This window comes from Lissotriton vulgaris, chromosome 6 (assembly GCF_964263255.1).
Source record: "Lissotriton vulgaris chromosome 6, aLisVul1.2, whole genome shotgun sequence".
NCBI lineage: Eukaryota > Metazoa > Chordata > Amphibia > Caudata > Salamandridae > Lissotriton > Lissotriton vulgaris.
Window position 1 is genome coordinate 255,873,342 of NC_141694.1, and position 26,558 is coordinate 255,899,899.

At 43.4% G+C, this 26,558-nt stretch overlaps 1 protein-coding gene across 1 annotated transcript in view; it reads left to right on the plus strand.

Moving 5' to 3' along the window:
- Window positions 1–26,558, plus strand: part of WDR35 (WD repeat domain 35) — a 531,383-nt gene that overhangs the window by 45,920 nt on the left and 458,905 nt on the right. The window contains exon 6 of the mRNA XM_086926288.1: window positions 15,204–15,337. Coding sequence (XP_086782414.1) covers window positions 15,204–15,337 — 134 coding nt within the window. The remainder of the gene's footprint in view (window positions 1–15,203; window positions 15,338–26,558) is intronic.

The window sequence follows — 26,558 nt, forward strand, 5'->3', positions numbered from 1 at the left end:
ACAGAATAAGAGAAAGCCCTCCTATTGTGGACGAGACACATCTAAAAAAACAGTGACAACCGCCACCTGTTCTACCGCCTACCCCTTTAAAAGCTGGATGGAGAATCTCCCAATTTTACTCAAACTGGTCCACTATAACATCAGACAAGCATGTCCTGGACATTGTGGCCAGAGGCCATGTTCTACAGTTCATAAAGATTCCTCCAAACTCTCCTCCCAAAAGCCCACCTCCAGATCATCTCAAGGAGCTTTTTTCCCAAATAAATTTGATGGTACGAAAGGGAGCGATCGAAATGGTCCCGCAATCGCAAAGAGGAACGGGGTTTTATTCAAGATTTTTCCTGATAAAGAAAAAATTGGGAGAATGGCGCCCCATTCTGGATCTTCGATCCCTCAAATATTTTAAAAAGTTATCCTTCCGAATGTTAACGACGGACTTCTTCAATCCATAAATCTGACCATCTATTGTGGCCTATGGAAGGATACGCCAGGGACACCCAATTTCCAAACAAACAATAGCTCCTTGGATTGCTGCTGCAATTTGTTTCTGTCAACTGCAAGCAGGAAGACCATTACAAACCACTCCAAGAGCACATTCTACGAGAGCAATCTCCTCCTCTACTGCTCTTTTTGCTGGTGTTCCTCTTCATCAAATCTGCAGAGCTGCAACATGGTCCAGCAGGCACACCTTTACCAAGCACTACTGTTTGGAAGCTGTCAGTAATGCAGATTCGTCTGTGGGACAAGCGGTTCTCAGTAATCTTTTTAAATAAGGTGAGCCTCTGTTCTTCCCTCCTCCTCTTTACTATTTCTCAGATACATATCAGTTATGCTTATTATTTATATAAACATTGCACTATATTTATATATATACGTGTGTGTGTGTCTACCCACTTGGAGACTAAAACATTGAATACGATTATGATGATGGACTCACTTGGGGTTTAATTTTCACGCACTACAAGATCCAGGTGGCCTTGCGGGCCACGCCCACGAGGGCAGGAACTAAATATACAAAAGGTGCGTGATTTCCGCCATCCAGTTTCATGCAAGCTACCACAGAAGAAGGGGTGTTTCCTTCCCCGAAACGCGTCTGGTTACAGCTTTGTGCAATTGACTTTTGAACTCGAACCTGTGCCTGGCTATCTGTTTGCAAGCTCACCGCCGAAATAAAACAGATCATTGTACTGCTGGCTGGCTTCTCTCTTTTGGGCAACCTTGTGTGATAAAATATTGAGCGGCGTGTCTTGCCGCGAGAGAAGCTCACCACTGGAGCGTGGGCCTGTGAGATCTTCACCACGCGATCTCTGTTTAACAGGGGCAGTATCTGTGGCGTGGGCCACAAAGCGGGACGGATATGCTAACGCAGGTCTCGGACTCTACCCACTTGGAGACTAAAACATTGAATACGATTATGATGATGGACTCACTTGGGGTTTAATTTTCACGCACTACAAGATCCAGGTGGCCTTGCGGGCCACGCCCACGAGGGCAGGAACTAAATATACAAAAGGTGCGTGATTTCCGCCATCCAGTTTCATGCAAGCTACCACAGAAGAAGGGGTGTTTCCTTCCCCGAAACGCGTCTGGTTACAGCTTTGTGCAATTGACTTTTGAACTCGAACCTGTGCCTGGCTATCTGTTTGCAAGCTCACCGCCGAAATAAAACAGATCATTGTACTGCTGGCTGGCTTCTCTCTTTTGGGCAACCTTGTGTGATAAAATATTGAGCGGCGTGTCTTGCCGCGAGAGAAGCTCACCACTGGAGCGTGGGCCTGTGAGATCTTCACCACGCGATCTCTGTTTAACAGGGGCAGTATCTGTGGCGTGGGCCACAAAGCGGGACGGATATGCTAACGCAGGTCTCGGACTCTACCCACTTGGAGACTAAAACATTGAATACGATTATGATGATGGACTCACTTGGGGTTTAATTTTCACGCACTACAAGATCCAGGTGGCCTTGCGGGCCACGCCCACGAGGGCAGGAACTAAATATACAAAAGGTGCGTGATTTCCGCCATCCAGTTTCATGCAAGCTACCACAGAAGAAGGGGTGTTTCCTTCCCCGAAACGCGTCTGGTTACAGCTTTGTGCAATTGACTTTTGAACTCGAACCTGTGCCTGGCTATCTGTTTGCAAGCTCACCGCCGAAATAAAACAGATCATTGTACTGCTGGCTGGCTTCTCTCTTTTGGGCAACCTTGTGTGATAAAATATTGAGCGGCGTGTCTTGCCGCGAGAGAAGCTCACCACTGGAGCGTGGGCCTGTGAGATCTTCACCACGCGATCTCTGTTTAACAGGGGCAGTATCTGTGGCGTGGGCCACAAAGCGGGACGGATATGCTAACGCAGGTCTCGGACTCTACCCACTTGGAGACTAAAACATTGAATACGATTATGATGATGGACTCACTTGGGGTTTAATTTTCACGCACTACAAGATCCAGGTGGCCTTGCGGGCCACGCCCACGAGGGCAGGAACTAAATATACAAAAGGTGCGTGATTTCCGCCATCCAGTTTCATGCAGGCTACCACAGAAGAAGGGGTGTTTCCTTCCCCGAAACGCGTCTGGTTACAGCTTTGTGCAATTGACTTTTGAACTCGAACCTGTGCCTGGCTATCTGTTTGCAAGCTCACCGCCGAAATAAAACAGATCATTGTACTGCTGGCTGGCTTCTCTCTTTTGGGCAACCTTGTGTGATAAAATATTGAGCGGCGTGTCTTGCCGCGAGAGAAGCTCACCACTGGAGCGTGGGCCTGTGAGATCTTCACCACGCGATCTCTGTTTAACAGGGGCAGTATCTGTGGCGTGGGCCACAAAGCGGGACGGATATGCTAACGCAGGTCTCGGACTCTACCCACTTGGAGACTAAAACATTGAATACGATTATGATGATGGACTCACTTGGGGTTTAATTTTCACGCACTACAAGATCCAGGTGGCCTTGCGGGCCACGCCCACGAGGGCAGGAACTAAATATACAAAAGGTGCGTGATTTCCGCCATCCAGTTTCATGCAAGCTACCACAGAAGAAGGGGTGTTTCCTTCCCCGAAACGCGTCTGGTTACAGCTTTGTGCAATTGACTTTTGAACTCGAACCTGTGCCTGGCTATCTGTTTGCAAGCTCACCGCCGAAATAAAACAGATCATTGTACTGCTGGCTGGCTTCTCTCTTTTGGGCAACCTTGTGTGATAAAATATTGAGCGGCGTGTCTTGCCGCGAGAGAAGCTCACCACTGGAGCGTGGGCCTGTGAGATCTTCACCACGCGATCTCTGTTTAACAGGGGCAGTATCTGTGGCGTGGGCCACAAAGCGGGACGGATATGCTAACGCAGGTCTCGGACTCTACCCACTTGGAGACTAAAACATTGAATACGATTATGATGATGGACTCACTTGGGGTTTAATTTTCACGCACTACAAGATCCAGGTGGCCTTGCGGGCCACGCCCACGAGGGCAGGAACTAAATATACAAAAGGTGCGTGATTTCCGCCATCCAGTTTCATGCAAGCTACCACAGAAGAAGGGGTGTTTCCTTCCCCGAAACGCGTCTGGTTACAGCTTTGTGCAATTGACTTTTGAACTCGAACCTGTGCCTGGCTATCTGTTTGCAAGCTCACCGCCGAAATAAAACAGATCATTGTACTGCTGGCTGGCTTCTCTCTTTTGGGCAACCTTGTGTGATAAAATATTGAGCGGCGTGTCTTGCCGCGAGAGAAGCTCACCACTGGAGCGTGGGCCTGTGAGATCTTCACCACGCGATCTCTGTTTAACAGGGGCAGTATCTGTGGCGTGGGCCACAAAGCGGGACGGATATGCTAACGCAGGTCTCGGACTCTACCCACTTGGAGACTAAAACATTGAATACGATTATGATGATGGACTCACTTGGGGTTTAATTTTCACGCACTACAAGATCCAGGTGGCCTTGCGGGCCACGCCCACGAGGGCAGGAACTAAATATACAAAAGGTGCGTGATTTCCGCCATCCAGTTTCATGCAAGCTACCACAGAAGAAGGGGTGTTTCCTTCCCCGAAACGCGTCTGGTTACAGCTTTGTGCAATTGACTTTTGAACTCGAACCTGTGCCTGGCTATCTGTTTGCAAGCCCACCGCCGAAATAAAACAGATCATTGTACTGCTGGCTGGCTTCTCTCTTTTGGGCAACCTTGTGTGATAAAATATATATAATATTATATATATATATATATATTCCTCCGTGATATCGGAACTACTTCTGCCCGCCTCGAGTGCAAGGTCAGTCATGGACTACTGCCAGCGGCAGCTCGTAATGTGACGAGGAGTCGAAATCACTGTATTTTTGGCTCAAGACCCGGCTGCATTGCACATGGTGTTTGGACTGTAAAGGGGACCCGAGGGAGTTTGTTGGACTTCATTTAAAGCGTGAAAACTCCATTTCATTACTGCGCCTTGACCCTGCGCATTGTTTTCCTTCCCCGAGTTATACTCTCCAGGAGTGATGGCTTCTGGGAGTTAAAGTCTCATCTGAGCCACTATGGATGTATCAACATGGGACTTGGGGGCGGAACTACTCACCTTCCAATGAGGGTGGTTCAGGACACTTTTAAGACGTGGGTGGGGTCAACACGTGATAGCAGCGGCAACTGAGGAAGGCTACAACGCCGAAATGCATCTTGCCTCGCTGTCCTTAATAAACGGCTCCTGAAGTTCCCCTGAGTGGCCTCTTCTCCTTTCCTACTGGAGGGGCGTTCGGTTTTTTCATATATATATATATATATATCATGGAACTTCTATGTATGTGACTGCATAATGTTTCTTCTACATATGGTTATGTTACAAGTAGAATTTTACGAGCATTATCTGGATGTACTGCTTTCTACTCTTATTCAGACATATGAATCTATGAAAGATACCCCAATACTGGAGAAGAACATTAGTTACTTACCTGTAATCTGTGGTTCTCCAGTATCGGTATCTTTCATAGATTCACATGCAACCCACCCACCTCCCCTCAGAGGCTCGCTTATGCTCTTTTCACTTTGGTTCACTCTTGTGCGAGAAAATCTGAGAGCCTGAGCCTCTGATGAGACATTCTTGAGGATTTGACTCGGGGAGTCACGTGGGTCCGGAGGGAGAGAGGAGGAAGAAGTCAAGGGAGCTGGAACCACGGTTCACATGGACTTGAAGGAGACTGGAGAGCTTTTCAGTTCCTGGACGGATTCTTCAGGTGAGTGGGAAGGGTGAAGCTTGTTCCATAGGGAGCGAGGCCAAGCAATGACTCAGGATTGTGCGTAGTTCATATACCCTCTTGAAGGTCCAATCCCTTGAAGAAAAAACGTGTTAGTACACTCGCTTTGACCTTGCAGAATGGGCAGGTGCCACTTGATGACCGGAACCTAATAATTGGAAACAAATGTATTATTTTTGCTCTAACGTGCATAATGGAAAACAAAACCAAGGCCCCAGTAACAGTGGGAGAAGGCTTGCCATTGGCTCATGGGATTCTGGGGGTTGCATGCAGGGATTCAATGGAAAACCACACCAAGGCCCTAGTATCAGCAGGTGCAAGATAATCTATTGGTTCACAAGTTCTGGGGGATGCTTGCAGGGATTCAACCGAAATATAATTACGGGTCTTAGGAAACATCAGTCATAGTATCATAGCGTGCCATAAAGTGCCACAGGGGTAATACAACATGAGCCCTGCATGCTAGACCACTATACAAGGGGCACAGGAAGGGATTGTGACTGAGAGGGCGCAAGAGGGGGTTGTGACAGTATTGGTATATTTAGCAATATCTTCTAAGATCTATTGATTTCTTCTTATTTAATTCTCTGTCAATCTGTACATAAGAGTTAAGGCAGAAAAGAATTTAGCGCTGGTTGAACTTTCCTGCCTACTCCTCCTTCATTCTAAAATATGATCATCAAAGTATCTCCTGGAGGAACAATGTATCCTGGATAACACATGTCAGTCCAATCTAAGGGCAACCAAGGGTTGACCCACAATTAAAATCAACATGATCCTCTTGCTGGTGGCATTTATAAAACAACAGCCTGTGAAGAAATTAGTACTCAAAAGGAGGTGGTTCAAAAGGTTTTTTCTCTTCTGTTAAATAATATTTACCATGTCCGACAAAGGTGCTCGCAAATCAATCCTTGCTCAATCATTATAAGATTATTCACACAAAGAATCACATCTGACATGTTCCAGTTAATAAGATTTTTTAACTTTTCAAGGCCTGGGTAGGAGTGGAGGAGATGTTAGCACACGTTGGCAGCTTTTGGCCATAATATAAAAGGTGAAGACAGGTGTCATTATAACTGATGGGTACTCTGATCAAAGGAATGCTATCCCCCACATCAACAGGCATGTGTGTGCAGATCCAGAGGGAGGAAGAATGTATTGTCTGTCTCTACTTTTCCAACATCAACACCCTTGTAGGCTCCGAACAAGAGAAAGGTTCACTACAGTTCCCTATTCTTCAGCAAGATTGTATCCCACTAACAACCAGATTCTCAGAGCAGCTGCAAAGATAGCAGGCCAGACCCACAGAAGAATCTGGTATCTGGATGGGGGCAGGATCACAAGGATGTTGTGGAGCAGGCAGAGAAGGTGACATGAAGAATCTAGCCCACCAAGGGTCCACAATAGGAACAGTTCCAGCAGGGGCTCCCGGCCAGGCAAATGTCCAGAAGCATTAGCAAGAACAGCACTATGTCTATGGAAAGTAGCTCGTTTGCAGTGGGTTTAGTGGACTCATGTCGCCAGATCATGGAATTTGACAGGTGTGTTGGTGAGGGGCAGGATCTGATAGGGCCCATACCTGCAAGATCTCAGTGCAGTCTTCCTCTGGTGTACACTGTGTCACTGGGCTGATGGGCGTGGCAGGCTCCTTTTGGACACTCTGGTAAGGTTGCTAGAACCTGAGAGTGGAATCTGTAGAGATAATGTTGTGGAACTGCATCATTATCAACTTTAAATCCAACTAAGCAGTTGAAATTGGAGGGGGTTTGAGGACAGCATCATGGGTTGGCACATGACAATTTTATATGGGTTCAGTTTGGTCTTTTGAGAGGAGATCACTCTGAAGGATGGTTAACGCTAATGGCAGAGCATCAGGACATTTAAACTGGGTCTTTGAGCATATTGTAGCTATCTTATTATTAAGGTTACCATTGCTCCTTTCCACTTTTACAGCTGACTCTGGGTAATATGCACAATGGAAATACTGACCAATTTCTAACACCTTGTAAAAGCCTGTAATACTGCTGGCACTTTGTCTGGTACAGTACTCTGAACCCAGGATAAAATTTCTGAGTAGGTGCTTAGCTACTGTAATGGTATTGGCATGGGCACTGGGTATGCTTCTACCTATAACTAGGTTTAGTTCGTTGTCTCTGATTGGTGGAGAATTTCCGCAGTTTAACCAATAGGGAGGCAGGTTATGGCAATTTAATCAGGCAATGGCGCTGGCATTGCAAACGCGGGAGATTCCGAGCTTTGGAAGAGTACCTGGCGGATTGTTTTGGAGAGCGGCGTATTGGAACATAAATGGTAAGGTTAGGTAGAGCGCGATGTATTTAGCTATGGTTTCATGCGGAAACAAACAGTATACTTAGTGCTTTATCCCTGTGTGTTGCAGACAGATATTGAATGAGGATCACGTTATATACGAGGAAGGTTTGACGACACGCGTATTACTGAAGTATATGCAGGTATGCAACCAAACATTGGGTGAATTGATTGTGGTCAAAGTCTTCACTCGAAGTTTATGCTGGCGGTAAGCGTGAATAGTGTTTACATTGTTTTTCTAGTTGTTTTTGGACCCAGGAGAAACGCGGCTCGAAGAATATAGAGTTACTCTATGTCCCGAAATGCATTGGGCGGATTTTGATACATTCAAGAAATTTAATGTTGTTTTCAAATGTATAAATTTATTTGTCTTTATTCAGCAAATGAAAATTCATGTGTAAATGTATAAATACAGAATGTTGTGTTGAAAAAGTTTGATTGAATAACAAAAAACATATGAATAAAAATATGTGTTGAAACGTTTATAAAAAAGGTTTGATCAATAGAATTTAATAGAGTTGTGCGCAACTGAGCCTGTGCTAACTTCTGTTGGCCAGCCACATTTGCATGTTACTTTGTAGAGTACCTGGGTATACTCAATCAGTTGCTGCACACAGATCATAACATTAGGTCAGATTTAGTCAAAACTTTGAATAAAATAGGAGTGCTCGGTGCACAACTGTTCATTTCTTCACGTTACCCACCTTAGCTCCAGAGCACCCTCAGTCACCACAATCAGTTCAAAATGTCTTTTGATGCAATAGCTTCTCTAACGGAAAATAGAGCAACAACAAGAGGATATACAGCAGAACAAGCTGCTGAAGTATATGGCTTAATCAGTGAAGTCACGAATCTACAGGCACACAGCACATCCATAGGACATCAATTGAAACAACTAGAATTTGCATCTCGACGTGAACTCAATCAGAGATTACATGCTTCCACTTTGGTTCAATACCATAAGGTTAAACGAATCCCGAGGGGACTCAGGCTATCAATTAAACCTATGCTATATCGCTTGAAGAACAATTCTCAATTTATGGAGAAATGGTACCAAATATTAAATAAATGCTCGTTGGATTTAATCCTTCTCATTATTGAAGAATTAGCAAAAACTATTGATGAACTTAAAACTGAAATTTTTGCCATTAAATCTGATCTCTCTGAACGTATGACAGAAGAAGAACTTGGGAGATTCTTGAGTGATCTCAACATCAAATTGGATGAATATGGTAAAGAGTTGCAGGAGACTAAACTAAGAAAATTTAAGAGGGATACAATCGACTATAAGTTGAATGAGGCATACACCTGGGCAGAGGTGTATGCCCAGAGACGCTTTACTCGACGACCAACAACAACCTCATCCGAAGAAAGTTTAGCCACAGACCGTGATATAGACTCATCTCGAGCACCGATAAAAACAACACAGTTATCAAACATAACTCAAACGGAAAAAGCAAGTACATCAAGCCCACAGGTGTCTTTTTTAACCGAGGTCGTGGAAATAGATCGTCCGCCAGAACAAGAACAAACAAAAAAACAAGGAGAGGACAAAGAAAAAGAGAAGGAAAAACAACTGAAAAAAGGACTACGGAGCCAGGGGAAACCCTCGTAATAAACATTTCAGAATACTCTTTGACCAGACATGAAGAAAGAGTCCTCAATAAAGGCATTACGTTTGTTCCTACTTATATGGGCTCCAAATTTGAAGATGAAGTTGCTTTCTATAAGTTTATGAGAATCTTGAGACTGAGGAATTTTTTCGATAATGTAGTTCCCACAGATGATACCCAAGGAGAAAAAAAAGTAGAAGTTTTTCGACCAAAAAGTACATTTGAGGCGCCCACTTCACACAAGACACTTGATCTTTTTGAAGCATTGGTAACAAAGGATTTGAAGAAATTGAACTACAGACAAAATAGAAAAACACCTAATAACTTGAGTAGACTGGAAAGAAGCATATTGGTTCAATTATCTAGAAAGACAGAGTTGACATTTCAGAAAGCGGATAAAGGGGGTGCGTTGGTACTCATGGATACTGTGTTCTATCAGCGAAAAGTGGAGGAACACGTGAATGACACTAACACCTATTTACTGTTACAAAGAGATCCCACAAGTGAAATCCAAAAGATATTACAATCTCTGATAAACAAAGCAATTGATGAAGACTGGATTACACCAAACATGGCAAAGTTTCTCATGATACAAAATCCAAGCAAACCTAAGATTTATATGTTGCCAAAAGTGCATAAGTCGCTGGTAGATCCACCATTTCGACCAATAGTGGCAGGTTGTAACTCAATTTTTGAACCGGCTGGGCAAATAATTGATTATTTTTTGCAACCACTCATCCAAAAATGGCATACATACATACAGGATACAACTGATTTCTTAGTGAAGTTGACATCGGTCAGTTTACAAGCAGACAAAGAATACATTCTATGCACTATAGATGTCGTATCTTTGTACACTTCGATTGGACACACGGACGGACTGGAAGCTGAAGAGTGGATGTTATTGCAACATCCAGAAATGGAAATCAATCCAGTGTTCTTACTAGAGTTAACACAATTCTGCTTGACAAACAGCTATTTCCAATGGGCCGAAAGATTCTACATGCAGTTGAATGGAACGTCAATGGGTTTTACTGGGGCTCCAGTATTTGCTAATACCTTCATGGCAAAATTCGAGCAAGAACATGTCTTTGCTCACAAAGAATGGACAGAACATCTGGAATTTTTTTGTCGTTTCATTGACGATATTTTTTTAATATGGTCTGGTACAGAAGCACAATTACATCAGAACATTGCATCATTAAACTCAAGGAATCCACGCATTCAAGTGACACACACTGTGAGTAGATCAAAAATAGCATATTTAGATGTAATGGTAGAATTGGATGGAGAAAGGATTAATACCTCCTTGTACCGCAAACCGACTGATAAGAACAGCATGTTGCTTTTTCAGAGCTTTCATCCTCCGAATTTATTGAAGAATCTTCCATACTCTCAATTTTTGAGGATCAGGAGAATAGTCACAGGACAAAATGAATGTATTGAGTATATCAAGGAATACAAGGAAAACTACATAAAAAGAGGCTATCCCATGGATATACTGGATACAGCACAAAGCAAAGCAATTGAGAAAAACCGGCCTGACTTACTAATACAAAAACAAAAAGAAGCACAGAGACGTAATGTGTTTGTTTCAAAATACTCAGTCAACTCACAAAAACTCAAAAACATCATACACCAAAGATGGGAACTTCTCCAGCAAGAAAATGATTTCAACAACAGCTTTAGCGACAAGCCTTTGTTTGCCTATACTCGGTCCAAAAACCTGAAAGAATTGTTGAAACATGCAGAGATTGAAAAAAAGAAGGATTACAAAGGGATGAGGAGATGTACAAACTGTGTGCATTGCAACAATGTAATGGTTGGTAATGTGATTACACATCCTCAATCTGGAAGGACCATCAAGTTGAAATACGAGGGAGATTGTAACAACAACCAGGTTATTTACACCATTAAATGTCCTTGCAGACTTTTATATGTTGGGAAAACTGAGCGGAAGTTGAAAATTCGTATTTCAGAACATAAAAGCAGAATACGAAACAAATCCATGACATCATCCTTAGCAACACACTGGTTGGAAAAAAAGCACACTATAGCCCAACTAAGATTCACTATTCTTGAAATTGTAACACTGAGCGAGGGTAGTGACAGGAATAAGAAATTACTGCAGAGAGAATCATTCTGGATAAAAATGTTGGGGACACTGACCCCTGGGGGATTAAATGACCGGATTGAGCTGAGCAGTTTTTTGTGATGACTATCATAAATGTGTTGCTAATGTCACATATTGAATCAATTGAAGGGTGTATATACCATGGTTTATAATTAAGTTTTTTTAACAACAAAAATCTCTGATACTGTCTCGTCATCTAAGCATATGCATAACGTTGGTTTATGTTTTTTCACTACACATTTCTTTCTTTCCTCACTGTTTATTTATTTCTTGTTACTTGGTATGGTGGATAGAGCTCTTTGGCAGTGACTACAGAAAGTGATGATCGCGTGTCATGCTTGGGTTTAATAAAGCTTTTTGATTTCAATGTGATCGATGGTTTTAAGCTCCGCGTGTTTCGCACGTCGGTGGCTTATCTAGTGATGAGGCTTTTTTTATACATGTCTTCGGGCAGTGAACTCACTTGTTTAATATTTGCTAACAATTATTTATTGATATTTTCGCTCGAAGCTTGTAGTAAATCTAGGCTGATAAACAATGTGTCTTCAGAGTCCGGTCGCCTTGACAACGTGTGACGTAGACGACTAGGTTTAGTTCGTTGTCTCTGATTGGTGGAGAATTTCCGCAGTTTAACCAATAGGGAGGCAGGTTATGGCAATTTAATCAGGCAATGGCGCTGGCATTGCAAACGCGGGAGATTCCGAGCTTTGGAAGAGTACCTGGCGGATTGTTTTGGAGAGCGGCGTATTGGAACATAAATGGTAAGGTTAGGTAGAGCGCGATGTATTTAGCTATGGTTTCATGCGGAAACAAACAGTATACTTAGTGCTTTATCCCTGTGTGTTGCAGACAGATATTGAATGAGGATCACGTTATATACGAGGAAGGTTTGACGACACGCGTATTACTGAAGTATATGCAGGTATGCAACCAAACATTGGGTGAATTGATTGTGGTCAAAGTCTTCACTCGAAGTTTATGCTGGCGGTAAGCGTGAATAGTGTTTACATTGTTTTTCTAGTTGTTTTTGGACCCAGGAGAAACGCGGCTCGAAGAATATAGAGTTACTCTATGTGTATGTAAGTAGTCCATACATGCTCTTTAGGGTTAAGGTGTATCTATTGGTTTATGCACTGTGGGTGAATTTTTTTACTTTGGTGGTGGAAATACATAAGAGTAATGAACCATATGTATTATATGCATAGAGACTGATGTGCCTGTACATGTTATTTTTCAGCATTGCCCCTGACGAAGGGACCCTACTTTTGTCCCGAAATGCATTGGGCGGATTTTGATACATTCAAGAAATTTAATGTTGTTTTCAAATGTATAAATTTATTTGTCTTTATTCAGCAAATGAAAATTCATGTGTAAATGTTTAAATACAGAATGTTGTGTTGAAAAAGTTTGATTGAATAACAAAAAACATATGAATAAAAATATGTGTTGAAACGTTTATAAAAAAGGTTTGATCAATAGAATTTAATAGAGTTGTGCGCAACTGAGCCTGTGCTAACTTCTGTTGGCCAGCCACATTTGCATGTTACTTTGTAGAGTACCTGGGTATACTCAATCAGTTGCTGCACACAGATCATAACATTAGGTCAGATTTAGTCAAAACTTTGAATAAAATAGGAGTGCTCGGTGCACAACTGTTCATTTCTACCTATCCTGAGAACACACTTACACAATAATCAGGACATAGAAATTACATTTTGGCATCTGGATCCGGAAGAAGTGGCCCAAAATTGGGTTAAAGCCAGTGGAGCTGGCTTTAATTCATTTCCCAACATTTCATAACAGACTATAGGTCTGGGCTATGGCGGAAAAGATGGGTGCATACCAATGGGTTTCTGCGACACATACCATGCCGTCCCTACCAACATGGGCTGCACCATGATTTAATGTGATGAGGTTGAAGTGTAGAAATTTGAGTACCCATACCCTCAATGCGGTCTCTCCACGCCCCTCAGGGTCTATTTTACATTTCTGATCGTGGACTGTTTTTCATTTTTGTAGGCTTGCTCTTGTAATTGAGACAAATATTTTAGCATTGGTATAGGAAATAAGTCAGTTCTCACTACCTACATCACCAGTTTTATACATACAAAGCAGCATTTAACTTATGAATATTTTCAGAAGCTTCAACGAGGTTTGCGACTGTCACTGCAGACCTTAAACATGGTGGGAGCCCAGACACGACTGGATCCAGAACTGAAGAGTAATAAGTACATGGTCAAAACTAGGAACTTAAATTCTTACGTTCAGTATTTGTCTCATTCAGCCATCCAGGAAGAGCTCCTCATTATCAAAGCAAGGCATTATACGTTGGCTGTCTGCCTGTCTCACTTTTTGCCACTATAAAGCTAAGCGTTCACTGAAGTGCGGGTCGACGGCACCTTCTACCAGAAGCATGGCCTCAACAACGACACTCTATGCTGAAACCTCTTATCAGGGCATTTGCTAAGCAGCCTAGGTGAAAAGCTGGCATACCTTCACCGGCATTGCTGCCTCATTATGAATGCGGTAGCGGACTCTGCCGTGAGACATGGAGTTCTACAGAACCTATTTCAATAGGGCAAGCCTGCTTCACGCTTCATTCAAATGTAATGTACTACTTTTTATTTTGATTTAAGCATGTGAATATATAAAAGATCCTTTGCTAGAAAAGAAATTAGTTACTTACTTGTAACTCCAGTTCTCCAGAGTTGGTATCTTTCATATATTCACATGCAACCCTTTCTCCTCCCTTTCTCCTCCCTGGTCAGAGGTTCACTTCTATCATAAGTACTTTTCAGAATTGTGATATGAAATCTGAACTGTGGTAGCCTCTAGGCGGGAATAGGAGAGCTCAGCATTTCCATCTCATTGGCTAAATAAGGTTCAGATTGTTTCAAATTAGGATGATGTGCTACTAAACAAACACTGTTGTTGAAGCCTATGGCCACACTAACACTGTTTACTTTTGTTTAAAATATATCTGCGATTCCCAGCTTGATGACGAGGAATGATTCGAGCATATGGATATTTGAAAGATACCAATGCTGGAGAACTGGAGTTACATGTAAGTAACTCATTTCGTGTGCTGCAGTTCTACATGCAGATTATTTTTACTTGGAAAATCTGTATGCATATATTTTACAAATATCTGACTGCCAAACAGAATTGTTGACATCCTTTGTGAATCCCATTAACACATTTGTCCAAATAGAGGATCACTCCTATGGGAACAAAGTTCACACTTTAAAGCAAAAGCTTTGTGAATAAGGCTCTCGTTTTCTCTCACATGGCCCTGATTCTGTGTTCTGTAGAATTCTGAATTCAGATAGTAACAGTCACTGGCCAAATCCGGAATTACAAATCCAGTGGAAATGTAACCCTCCTAGTGTTTTCCGACAGACTTTTCCACAGCCAACCACAAATGAAATTTCCAGGTGAAAAACGTGTCCAAAATGGGAAATTAAAGTGCAAATATGGTGCATTAACTCCAATTCTCTCGCTGTCTTTACATTTCTAAGGGCACCCTCAAGGTTTGACTCCGAATGCTGTGCTAAATCTGCATCCCGGGTTTACCTATTCTGCAGTGTCTGCAATTCCAGGACTTGGAACACCAATGCAGTTGTATATGCCCATGTAAAATAAAGGCCTATGGTAAAGGCTTTCATAATGGGTTGTGTAGCACTGCTGATGGTAACTTTCAAATCCAGAAGCCTGCTTTTGTATCGCCTAAGCCATATTGTGACTCTACATCCTCATAAGCCACCATGTAAATACAACTTTTCAGGTTTTGTTGAATGGCTAAGTAGTGAATTACATTGAATTATTTATATTTTATTAATTCATTACCAGCTGTTTCACTAATGCACATGATGTTGTTAATGTTTTCAACAGGGAATCGAATTTGGGGAAAAGAGCTGAAAGGTATTCAGCTTTGCCATGTAGCCTGGTCTCCAGATAGTAAAATCTTGCTTTTTGGGATGGCAAATGGAGAAATACACATTTATGACAACCAAGGGAATTCTATTGTAAGTATATTTGTAAAACCTTTATCTATGCCAATTCAATTGTAGTTATTTACTTCAGAAACAGCTACAAACAATAATTGGGAGTGCCAGTGATTTTCACTATTGTGTAGAGGTTTTTGCCAATCTTAGCTAACAAAAAACACAGATAGAGCAAGAGTAGCATGCCAGCTTTTCTAAGAATTATCTGCGGTACTTTCTATGCCTTCGGCTGTGCTGAATGCGACAGGGCCTGTTCCACAGTAAGTTGTGTGTACAGTGATGGCCCTGTGCAGCTGTGCATACTGTGCCATCCGGCTGAGTTCCTAGAAGCACAGCCTGTGATGCATTGTTCCCTGCTCAAGCTGCTCCTTCTTGTAGCAAGCCAGTGACCATAATTACAGAAGTAACTTTACATTTGAAGGGAACACAGTAGATTTGTGTCCTCAGGCAGATTATTAATATATAGAAACTAAGGGTTATCTATCCCCACACATTTTGATTTCCTCTTCCCTTTTTTCTGACTCTTTTTGTTGGCTTTAGAACACTGGGCACTTTACTATTGCTAACATATGCTAAAGTGCATGTGTTCCCTCCCCTAAACATGGTATGGTTGATTTACACCTGTTTGGCATATTTGATTTACTTGTAAGTTCCTTGTAAAGTGGTATACCATATACTCAGGGCCTGTACTTTAAATGCTACTAGTGGGCTGCAGCCCTAATTCTTCCTTCAACAGACGTAGCCTTTCAAACTTGTCTCATAAGCTAGAATTGTGAATTCCTTTATATATTTTTAGGGGGGAATTTCTGATCAGAAAAGAGTGGTGTTGCCATGTTTGGTACGTTTAGAATGGTAGTGATAAATCCTACTTACTGGGGAATTTGGATTTCATATTACTATTTTAGAAATGCCACTTTTAGAAAGTAAGAATTTCTCTGTGCTTATAACTTTTTGTGCTTTGCAGCCTGTCTCCAAAACACATCTGGCCTGGTGGCTGGTTCACTTTGTGCATTTTCTCCAGACAGCCACAACACAGGAATGGCTGAGTGTGACAATCGGATACATCTGCATTCATCTGCATACTGATAGTCTTCCTGGGCAGGGAGAGGGAGCGGTGGTTCACACTTATATTTGAATATGTTGTGTCCTGCCTTCACACAAAGGGCTGATTTATCCTCTGCTGATCGACTGGAGCCACGACTGGGCTGAAAGGGATTGTTGTGCACTTCTGAGGATTTCTTTGAAGTCACTGCCTAAATCAAAGGCATTTTTAAGTGTAAGTAATGGGGCTCTGACCCCACATCTTTAGACATTGCTGGAGGACTGCTGTGCTGCCAGGAGGGACCATTTTGCTAACTGCTTTGCTGTGTTGGCCTACAGACTGCTAGGCTGCAGGAGGGACTACCACTTTGCAACCTGCCTTGATGCGCTGGCCTGCTACCATCCATTGTGCCCCCCATCAAGTGTTCTTCAAGCGCTTGTTGGCTTACCTTCTAGTCTAGAGGTCTCCACGTCAGGAAAGACCTCCATCCCTTTGTTCTACCGTGGAACTCTATGGCTCCCGAGTCAGGCAGTCAAAAGGGACAAGGATCATTCTTGACGGTTTGTCCAGCAACACTGGTTGGGCCAGACACACAAGACTTTTTCCGCCAAGCCCTGCCCCCTGGATCAGCACGTGTCAAGATGACAGCGCCATCCCCACTTCCAAGGCCCAAAGACCCTACATGTTGTCACAAACTACCTGAGCCTGGCCATCACTAAGGTACTGTGTGGCTAACAAGGGCCGTGGGAGGTGCCGCCCAGTGCTCCTTTGCGGGCGGACCTGTTTTTAGTGAAGAGTGCATGCCGAACGGCCACAAAGGGCCCCTAACTTGCCAGAGCTTTGATGCATTTCTCTTTCTGCATTCTGAGTTTTCAGTGAAGGGTACAAGTTTGAGTGGCCATGAAGGGCCCTTGCCTCGCCAAAGCATTGAAGCATTTCTCTTTCTGCTTTCTGGGGTGACCTCTCTGTGGAGGACCCAGAGGCAGGCGTGTGACCGCCTCCGGAGACTGACCTACCTGGATGTTGTTTACTTTATTCCCAGACTCTCCAAGAGTTACTTTGTCGATCCCCTGAGCGGGGATCACTGTATTTGCACTCACAAAGTGACCATAAAAAACACCTGATAGAAGTGAAGGTGCTACTAAGATTGATGTTTATTTGATGCATTGGATGTGACTATAACCATAAAGTTTGAGAGGCAACTGCATTCTTTTAAATACTGTATGTCCTTCAGGCATTTATGGGGATAACGTTGTATCTTTGTTTCATTCAGGATAACTAGTTCTGTCTTTTAATATGCATAGTTGGAAGTATCCATGTTGCTTTGGTCATAATTATAGAAAGATATTTTTCTAAACCTGTGTGGAATCTTTTTATGGTGTATTAATTGTGTTACTGTTTGAGTGTGTCTATCAGTCGGTGAGCACAAGTTATCTTTAGTACGTATCTGACGTATTCTGACTCAATCAATCAGGGAATTGTAAAGCGCAGCTACTCGCCCGCAAGGGTTTCAAGGCAAAGATGGGGTGGGGGGAGGCAGATCCTTTGAGTGCTGGGGTCATCCAAAGAGCCAGGTCTTGAGGTCTTTCCTGAACTGGGGCAGTGTAGGCACTTGCCGTAGGTGGGAAGGAAGGGCATTCCAGGCCTTGGCTGTGAGGTAGGAGAAGGACTTTCCTCCTGTTCTGGTCTTGTAGATGGGTGGGATGATGGCCAGAGAGAGGTCAGCTGATCAGAGGTGTCTCTTGGGTGCGTGGAACGAGAGGTAGTTGTTTTGGTTTGCTGGTCTGATGTTGTGGAGTGCATTGTATGCATGAGTGAGGAACTTGAAGGTTATTCTTCTTTTGATGGGGAGCCAGAGGAGATCGTGGAGGTGTTTGTGACAGGGGATGTCTAGGATCCGTCTGGCTGCATCGTTCTGGACGGTCTGGAGTTTTCCGGAGGAGTTTCTTGTTGATTCCGGCATAAAGGGCATTGCCATAGTTTAATCTACTACTGATTAGGGGATATGTGACAGTTTTTCTGGATTCAAGTGAGATCTATCTGAATGTTTTTTGGAGTATGCGAGGAGTACTGAAGCAGGCCGAGGATACTGTGTTGATCTGGTGGTTCATCATGAGCGATAAGTCAAGTATGATGCTGAGGTTTCGTGTGTGGTCTGTCGGGGTCGGGTGGGGGTGGAGGGTTTCCAAGGGCGGGTACGGCCACCAAGTGTCGTTCCCATGCAGAGGCGCTGGAGCCAAGGATGAGTACTTCTGTTTTCTCGGAGTTCATTTACAGGCGGCTTTCATCCCTTCATGGAAGCTGTGCAGGAAGATTTCGGGTTAATTGGTGAGGGAGAGGATGAGCTGGCTGTCATCGGCGTAGGCGTTGAACCCGTGGTTTTTGACGATGGTTGCGAGGGGGCCATGTAGATGTTGAAGAGGGTGGGGCTGAGTCATTATCCCTGGGGCACTCCACATCTGGTCTCTGTAGGTTCTGAGAGGTAGGGCAGGACTCTGACTCGCTGAGTTCTGTCTGTGAGAAATGAGCATATTCAGTCCAGGGCTTTTCTGCGGATACCGGTGTTGTGGAGTCTAGTGGCTAGTTTGCGGTGGGAGACTGTAGCGTAGTTCCTATATTCCCGATAGGCTCTGCACATTGGAATAATATATCCTATAGATTTGCTGTCGGACTTAGGTAGACTAGGTCTCTATCGAATATATTATACTTAATTGTGAGTTCCAGCTAGCTCAGAGGTCACTGGAAACTTTCTCGAATACACTAGAAGGGATTAGTTTCTGACAACCGCATAACCATGACAACTTTGTTCCCCCAAGAATAAGCGTATCTTCAGAGTCGTGGAAACAATAGATAGATATTTTACTCAGTCAATCGTGCATGCTTCGTTTCATCAGAAGTGCAGAGAAAATGGAGAGACGGGCATTTTTAATAAAAGGATTTATTGAACAGTCTTCTTTCTCATGCAAGTAAAGTGAACTGCTACAATCGTAATACTGGTTGCTCAGTATAATGCCGACAGTAAGAAGAGTATTATGAAATAATACTGTAAAAGCATTGTATGGTTTCTAAACCATAGATAAATATATACATATATAACAAAGGCTAAAAAGTACTCAACTGGTGCTTCTAAAATACACCTACCCCAATGTACCTAACCTAAGTCTAGTACGCGGGAAGAAGTAAGTGAGGTGTAGCATACGTTTAGTTTTTCTTTGCCAAGAATCTAACCAAGATTTATCTTGGGGTATAATCAGCTCCGTACCTTGGTTTTAGCATGACGGAGGTCTGGTATCTCTGTCTCGGACTCGATTTCCCAACACCCCGCAAGGGAGCTTGGAAACACTGGAGCTGGATTCTCGCCTGGAGAAATGCAGCCTCTGATCAGTGCGTCAGCTGGAGGGTTGGCTTCCTTCAGGACTTGCTGTAGCGTGCTGCTTCAGGCAAGTAGATAGTCTAGCTGCTCCGAACCACCGTGTGTTTGCTAGGGCAAGTGTAGGCACATTTATACCTGGAAGGTGCCTAGTTTGACGTAAAGTCGGACATAATAACGTAATCAAAGAACCCCAAGGGAATGGTAGTTCTTTGAAGACTCCATGAATTCTTGGACAAATCAATATTCAAGCAAGGGGATGCCCCTGACTGCTGAAGCCGAGTTTTCCAAGAAATCGTTGTGGCTATTTGGAACGAGTGGAAATAGCCATGCCTGTATTTGGATGTGATGTGATGTGATGTACATTTGTATAGCGCACTGCCACTCCAAGGAGCATCTTGGCGCTTTGACACGTGCCGCTGAGAGATGGTCGCAGCTCTACTGTTCTCAGGGAAAGCTTTATACCAGTGTTTTACATGCAGCGTCCGGCAGGCTATAGATCCATGTCTTAGATCCATGTCTTAAGGGATTTCCTAAACTTCTGTTCGATGGTAATCGCGCAGAGTTGATGAGGCAGTTTATTCCATGCCTTTGCACCTATTACCGCCAGGGATTTTCCTCCCTTAGTCGCCAGTCTAAATTTCGGGACAATCATCAAATTGACAGTCGCAGATCTAAGTTCCCGTGTGGGATAGTATCGCCTGAAATTTCTGCAAAGGTACAATGGGCCTTGCTTATGGAAGGCCCTGTAGGCAATCGTCAGGACCTTAAACAAAATGAGCTTCTGAACTGGAAACCAGTGAAGGGCGTCCAGCGCATCCGAGGCTGAAGATTTCCTTGGCCATCTGAGTACCAGTCTAGCAGCCGCATGCTGGACCATCTGCAGTCTGTGCAGGGCAGATTTGTTTGCCCCTGCATACAGGCTATTGCAGTAATCCATTCTAGAAATGATTAGCGCAACTGCGACCGTATGTCTGGCTGGTAGGGGGAGGAGATCAAAAAAATTCCTAAGGCCCTTTATTATGTTAAAGCATGAGCCAGCTACTTCCTTTGCTTGCTGTTTGAACGAGAGAGTCTCATCAAATTTAATCCCTAAGTTACGTGCTGCCCTGATAGTATTCGGTGGGGCTTCTGCATCCTCCGGCCAACACGTCTGGGGAGAAAAGGAGTTGTTTAAGCCAAACGACAAAATTTCCGTTTTAGCGGAATTACATTTGAGATGATTGTTTGTCATCCAAGCAAAAGTCACAGTCAGACACTCGTTCAGGGTCTGTTCCGCATTGGTTGTGTCCTCATCCAAGACTAGGACTAGTTGCGTGTCATCAGCATAAGCTATTGTACTGATATTGAATGAGGAGATTAGATCAATCAGAGGGACCATATATAAGTTAAAAAGGGTAGGGCTCAGACTCGAGCCCTGTGGTACCCCTGACCGCAATGCCTTCTCTTCGGAGCAGAACTGACCCAGCGTGATAACCTGCCGTCTATGCGTCAACGTTTTTGAGCCATTTAACACGGTGCCAGCTATGCCCGCACTAGTCAGGCGGTGTAACAGGATAGTATGGGACACTGTGTCAAACGCTGCAGATAGATCTAGCAGGATCGGGACAGCCCTCTTGCCCTGATCCAGTGCAGCTCGTATGGTCTCTGTTGTGAACAGCAAGGCAGACTCTGTAGAGTGGTGAGCTCTGAAGCCAGCTTGATTGGTATGAAGGATATTTTTCTCCTCTAAAAAAGCTGTGAGCTGCTTATTAACACAGGCTTCTGCCATTTTACATAAGGCGGGGAGAAGTGAAATGAGTCGCAGATTGGATAGGACCGTAGGGTCCCTCAAAGCCTTTTTCTGTAAAGGTCTGAATGCAGCAACTTTCCAATGGGTTGGGATCTCGCCTGTTTGGAAGGATGAATTAATGATAGAATGTATTACAGGATTGACCTCCTCTATTGTAGCTTTTAGCAGCGCTGGGGGACAGGGGTCAAATGGTGATCCAGACTTAATTGAGGATATAGCCTGGAAGGAATCCTCCAGGCTGATCGGGGCAAAGGTCTTCCAGCATGCTGAGTGAGAGTCAATTATGTGTATATTGTTCATTTCCTCTAAATCACCCAGTTCAACCTGAGGGAAGTCTTTCATAAGATTCTGTATTTTTTGTTCAAAGAAATCCGCTATCTCATCACAGAGAATCCGGGACGGCGGAATTTCCTGAGATAGTATTTTGGGATTCCTAAAATTATTAACGATTTAAAAGATTTCCTTCTGCTTATTATTGGAGGCTTCGATCATGTTTGTGTAATAGATCACTTTACCACGTTTAATTAACGCGTGATAGTGCCTTCTAGCTGTCTTGTAGACCTCCTGGTCATTACTATTGTAATGACGACACCATCTGCGTTCTAGGACTCTCACTTCTCTTAGTGATTCTTTTAATGCACTCGTAAACCAGGGCGAAGACTTTTTCCCTTGTATAGATCTGGTCTTTGTCCCTTGGGATTTCATCCTCTTCCCAATATTCCTCATCCACCCCTCATATCTCTGGTTATCAGTAATCTCATTCCCTAGCAGTAGCGGTTTGCTTTCCTTCACCCAGCTGTTGAGATCTGGGTGTTCTATTTCCCCCCAGCGTGGGATAGACCTCCCTTTATCTTGTGTTCCCATCTTCATAGCCTTATTACCATGTACCCTAAGGCTGAAAGCAATAAATTTGTGATCAGACCAAGTCTGAGTCAAAGGGGACTCTACCTTCATTGTGTCCAAGTTAGAACTGATGCAGTCCAATATGTGCCCTGCTTTATGGGTGGGTTCCAGAGTTTGTATTGTTAGTCCCAGTACGTGTAGAATCTCTCTAAAACACGACACGTTGGGATCGTTACTGCTGTCCAGATGAAAATTTAAATCTCCCAATAAAGTAAAATTGGCAAATTTGAGAGTCAAATTAGTCAGGACTTCTCCTACACTTTCTAATAACTGTGTCGGTTGTCCTGGAGGACGATATATCAATGCCCCCGCAAAGGTAAAGGAATCATGCGCCTGAATGCTGAATCCGAGGCTTTCTGCTCCTGTGATGTCCGATAAATCTGTTGTAGTACATTTTAGAGAATCTCGGTAGATGATTGCCAGCCCCCCCCCTCGCTGTGAAGGTATATCTAGCCTCTGAATTAGGAAACCTGGAGGCAGCGCATGCATTATATCGGGGTTGGACCAGTCTCTAAGCCATGTTTCCGTGACTAATAAACAGTCTAGATCTTTTTCTAGAATTAGATGATCTATATGTAGTGCATTCTTGCACATGGAGCGTGCATTTATGAGGCCCCCGGTTAAATTCCTACGTACCCCTTTCTCTGTTGGTCTATGATATGGCTCTAGTACCTGCTTACATCCACGACAGCCTGTAGGGCCTACCCAAGTATCAACATTAATGGCCTGGTGACAATACTTAGGTTGTTTGTTCCGTGATAATATGAAATCGACAGCTGATTGGTAGTGGTTACCTGGGCAGTATGTCTGGCCCGTCCTGAGGGCGGACGGGCGCAGACGGGCTGGACTCTGGCTCGACTTCGGCGCGGGGACGGCGCGGATGCTGCGCGCATCCGCTGCGTGCATCCGCTGCGCGTATTCGGCGACATCGAGTTATGTAAAGGACGGGCTCTCGGTCAGCTCCGCCTCCACACACTCGCCCAATCACTGCACAACACCGGGAGGGAACCCGGAAGAAGGTACCTCCCTGCACCCTCCACACCAAACAAGCCTAGTGCTTGCGGTGGAACGGGGCTGCAGAGGCGAAAGTGAGCAGTAAATTCAATTTTTTAAAACGAAGTGCCTCAGTGAATTTTTAAAATCAAAATACAAATTGCTTAAAACATTCCAGGTCGCGCTGCAGTAGTTCAGGGTGCGCGCGTCATTGGACTGCATGGGTAAATTCTAAATATGGTTATGATTTCTATGCCTATACAAGGGCAATGTGAATTGTACCTATATAAGCGCATGAATCGGTAAATTTCGCTTGGATCCTAAAACGCTATACAACACCCACTCCACTTTATTATGTTTGATATTCTAAGACACCGCAGGGTTCGTATCTGCAGGCCGTCTTAATAACCAATTTTTATTTTCTTCGATCACCTTTTCCTATTGGGAGCTTTAGCGCGTAATTAACGTAGTAACACAGGGATATCTTTTGGATTCTATTTTCATTATTGGCCATACCGAACGATTGGAGGTTTAGTATTCAAGTCACTAACAGACCAAGCACTTAGTATGTCTTTCATTTTCACACCGCGTGATCGAAATGTTGACCAATGAACGTCTTCTTGGGAAAAATAAAGACGGTCACTATGGAGTATCTTTGAAAGTTTGGTAGACACCCGAGAAAGCTTTCGACAAGCGAGAATACAACAGGTTAGTTTTGGAAATGGATAATTGGCAGTGAGTGGATAGATTGGGGACATCAGAGTTTTGACACCAGAGTTCTGCTTTTAACGGTCCGTTTACTGTTTTTGCTTTTGGTAGCTTTCGACCATGTGGTGAAAATCCATGCGGCAGAATCGGCATGTGAGTGGGCTATATGGCCAATTATTGGATTAACACGGGATGTAAGGTTATGGTAGGTGGCAGGTTAAATTCACGGTATTCTGTACTTGATGGCGCGATGTACACAGTTCTTAGAACCTGTATTGAACACTTGGTTTCTAGGTGATAACATAAAGGCTCACAACACTAGGAAATAGTGTAATGAACATCTAGATCGTACAGTATTTTGATATTGTTTTACTTTTTTCCTTTGTAGCATTGTTCCCTGATGAAGGGCAGTTTGTAATGCCCGAAATGCATTGGATTCAAAATAATGCCGCATTTGTAAAATGAAATGAATGGATTACAAAAGACCAAAAAGAGAAACTGATTTGAGAAAAGCATAAAAGACAGTTGAAATGATATCATGTGAATAAAACATGGACAATTTACAATACTAACTTGGTGTAGAGAACTCTCATTTCGCTCTGAGGGGGGAATGGTGTGCCCACAGGGATGCTTCTAATGCTCCATTAGAAGCACGTTTTTTCAATATAAGATTTCACATTCCAAAACATAGTTTCTGGTCTTTTTCCTCATGCGCGGCCACCAGTATCTTTCTTTTAATAATGACACTGTGGCAGAAACACCTGCATGTGCAGAGGCAAGCCCTTCACGTCCTGCTAAAATTAGTCCTAATCTATGTTCCATGTTTGGAATTACTCAATCCCCCACTCCAGGGATTTGAGCAAAAGGAACATTATTTACATCAGTTATATATGGGTACTTGAGTGGAAAACCTTTTGGTAATCTTTAACCGCTGTCTTTTGCAGCTACGGAAGCCGTTTGTACAGCTGCCTTCGCGGCTTCATCAGCCAATGAATTCCCTGCAACGTGAACGCCATCACGCTGATGACTCAGTGTATGGACCACGTGAGTCTTTTGTAGTTCTTTCTGTAATTGAACTACTTGTTCCCAAAGCAACTTATGCTTGATTGTGCCACCTTTTGCATCTTTGAAACCGTTTTGAACCAGTTCTGCAAGTATTCATTATAAGATTGAACGCAGTAATACGAATCGCACACTGAGTGTGGGGAATTCGCGATCAGTTTTTTCAAGCGCCATCTTGAAAGCCTGTATTTCAGCTCGCTGAGCTGTACAGTCTCCAAGAGATTGTGTTTTTGTGACCATAGTTCGGAATTTACCATCACACCAGCGACCTTTAACAATCGAGCATGCAGCACTATAAGCTTGTTTACCCCCAATTGCGGGCTGTGCAGATCCGTCTGTATAAATTATACATTCGTACCGTTCCAGAGGCAGAATCTCACTTTGCAGAGGACATTCTTGTTCGTATTGTAGAAATTATTGTGTTTTCAAATAAGGGTCAAAAATGTATTCAACGTCTGTTGCAGCAAGAGAGTTAACCCATTGTATCCATCTTGGATGTAAAGCCTTTGCATTTCGAATGCTCGCTTTTGTCACTGCCTCTAAGGCAGGTACTGGAGTAACAACCATTATGCGTTTTTCCTGTACGAGAGCTCTCTCTTTTGCTACTGCAGTTTGAACCGCTGTCAAAAAATTTTCCGTTGACATGAATTTCATTTCAGAGTGTGTGTGCAAGTGAGATTTGTAAGCAATTGGTACTTTTTCACCTTCATTAAAAGTTAAGTACGTGAATCCGCATTTTCCTGGGATTATTATGATTACAAGGTTGCGAACATTTACGCGTGTCTGTAAATGTGATGTTCCTAACATGTCTGTTTGCACTGAACGCAAAATTTCTGTGTGTTTTTGAGTCCAATTAGTAGTTTTGAAATCAGGTTTGATTAATTTGTAGAGAGGTTTAACCCTTTCTGCGTAGTTTAGAATGTATGTTCTTCCAAAATTCAGGAAACCTAGAATTGACTGTAAGTTTTTCAGCGTTTTTGGAGGTTGGAGCAGCGCACACTTTTCTAAAAAGTTGGCTGCCAGGCTTTTGCCTTCACTTGATAACACGTATCCAGAAAAAGGACGTTGAGGTGGGCAATTCTTGATTTTTTAAAGTTGAATTTGTACCCTTCAGAGGCGAATCCAAGTATAATGGTATTCACACTGTTCAAGTGCCTGTCCAAGTCATCGTCTGTTAGATATATGTCATCGACATAAGATAATGCCTCATCATCATAAGTTTGTATTAAATCTGTTACTCTGGCTGAAAATAACCCCAGACTATTCTTGAATCCCTGGGGAGACGACAGAAGTGACGTTGTGTCCCCATGATTGAGAAAGCGGTCAAGTCCCTGCTTTCAGGTGCAATGTTTTGACAGAAGAAACCGTTAGA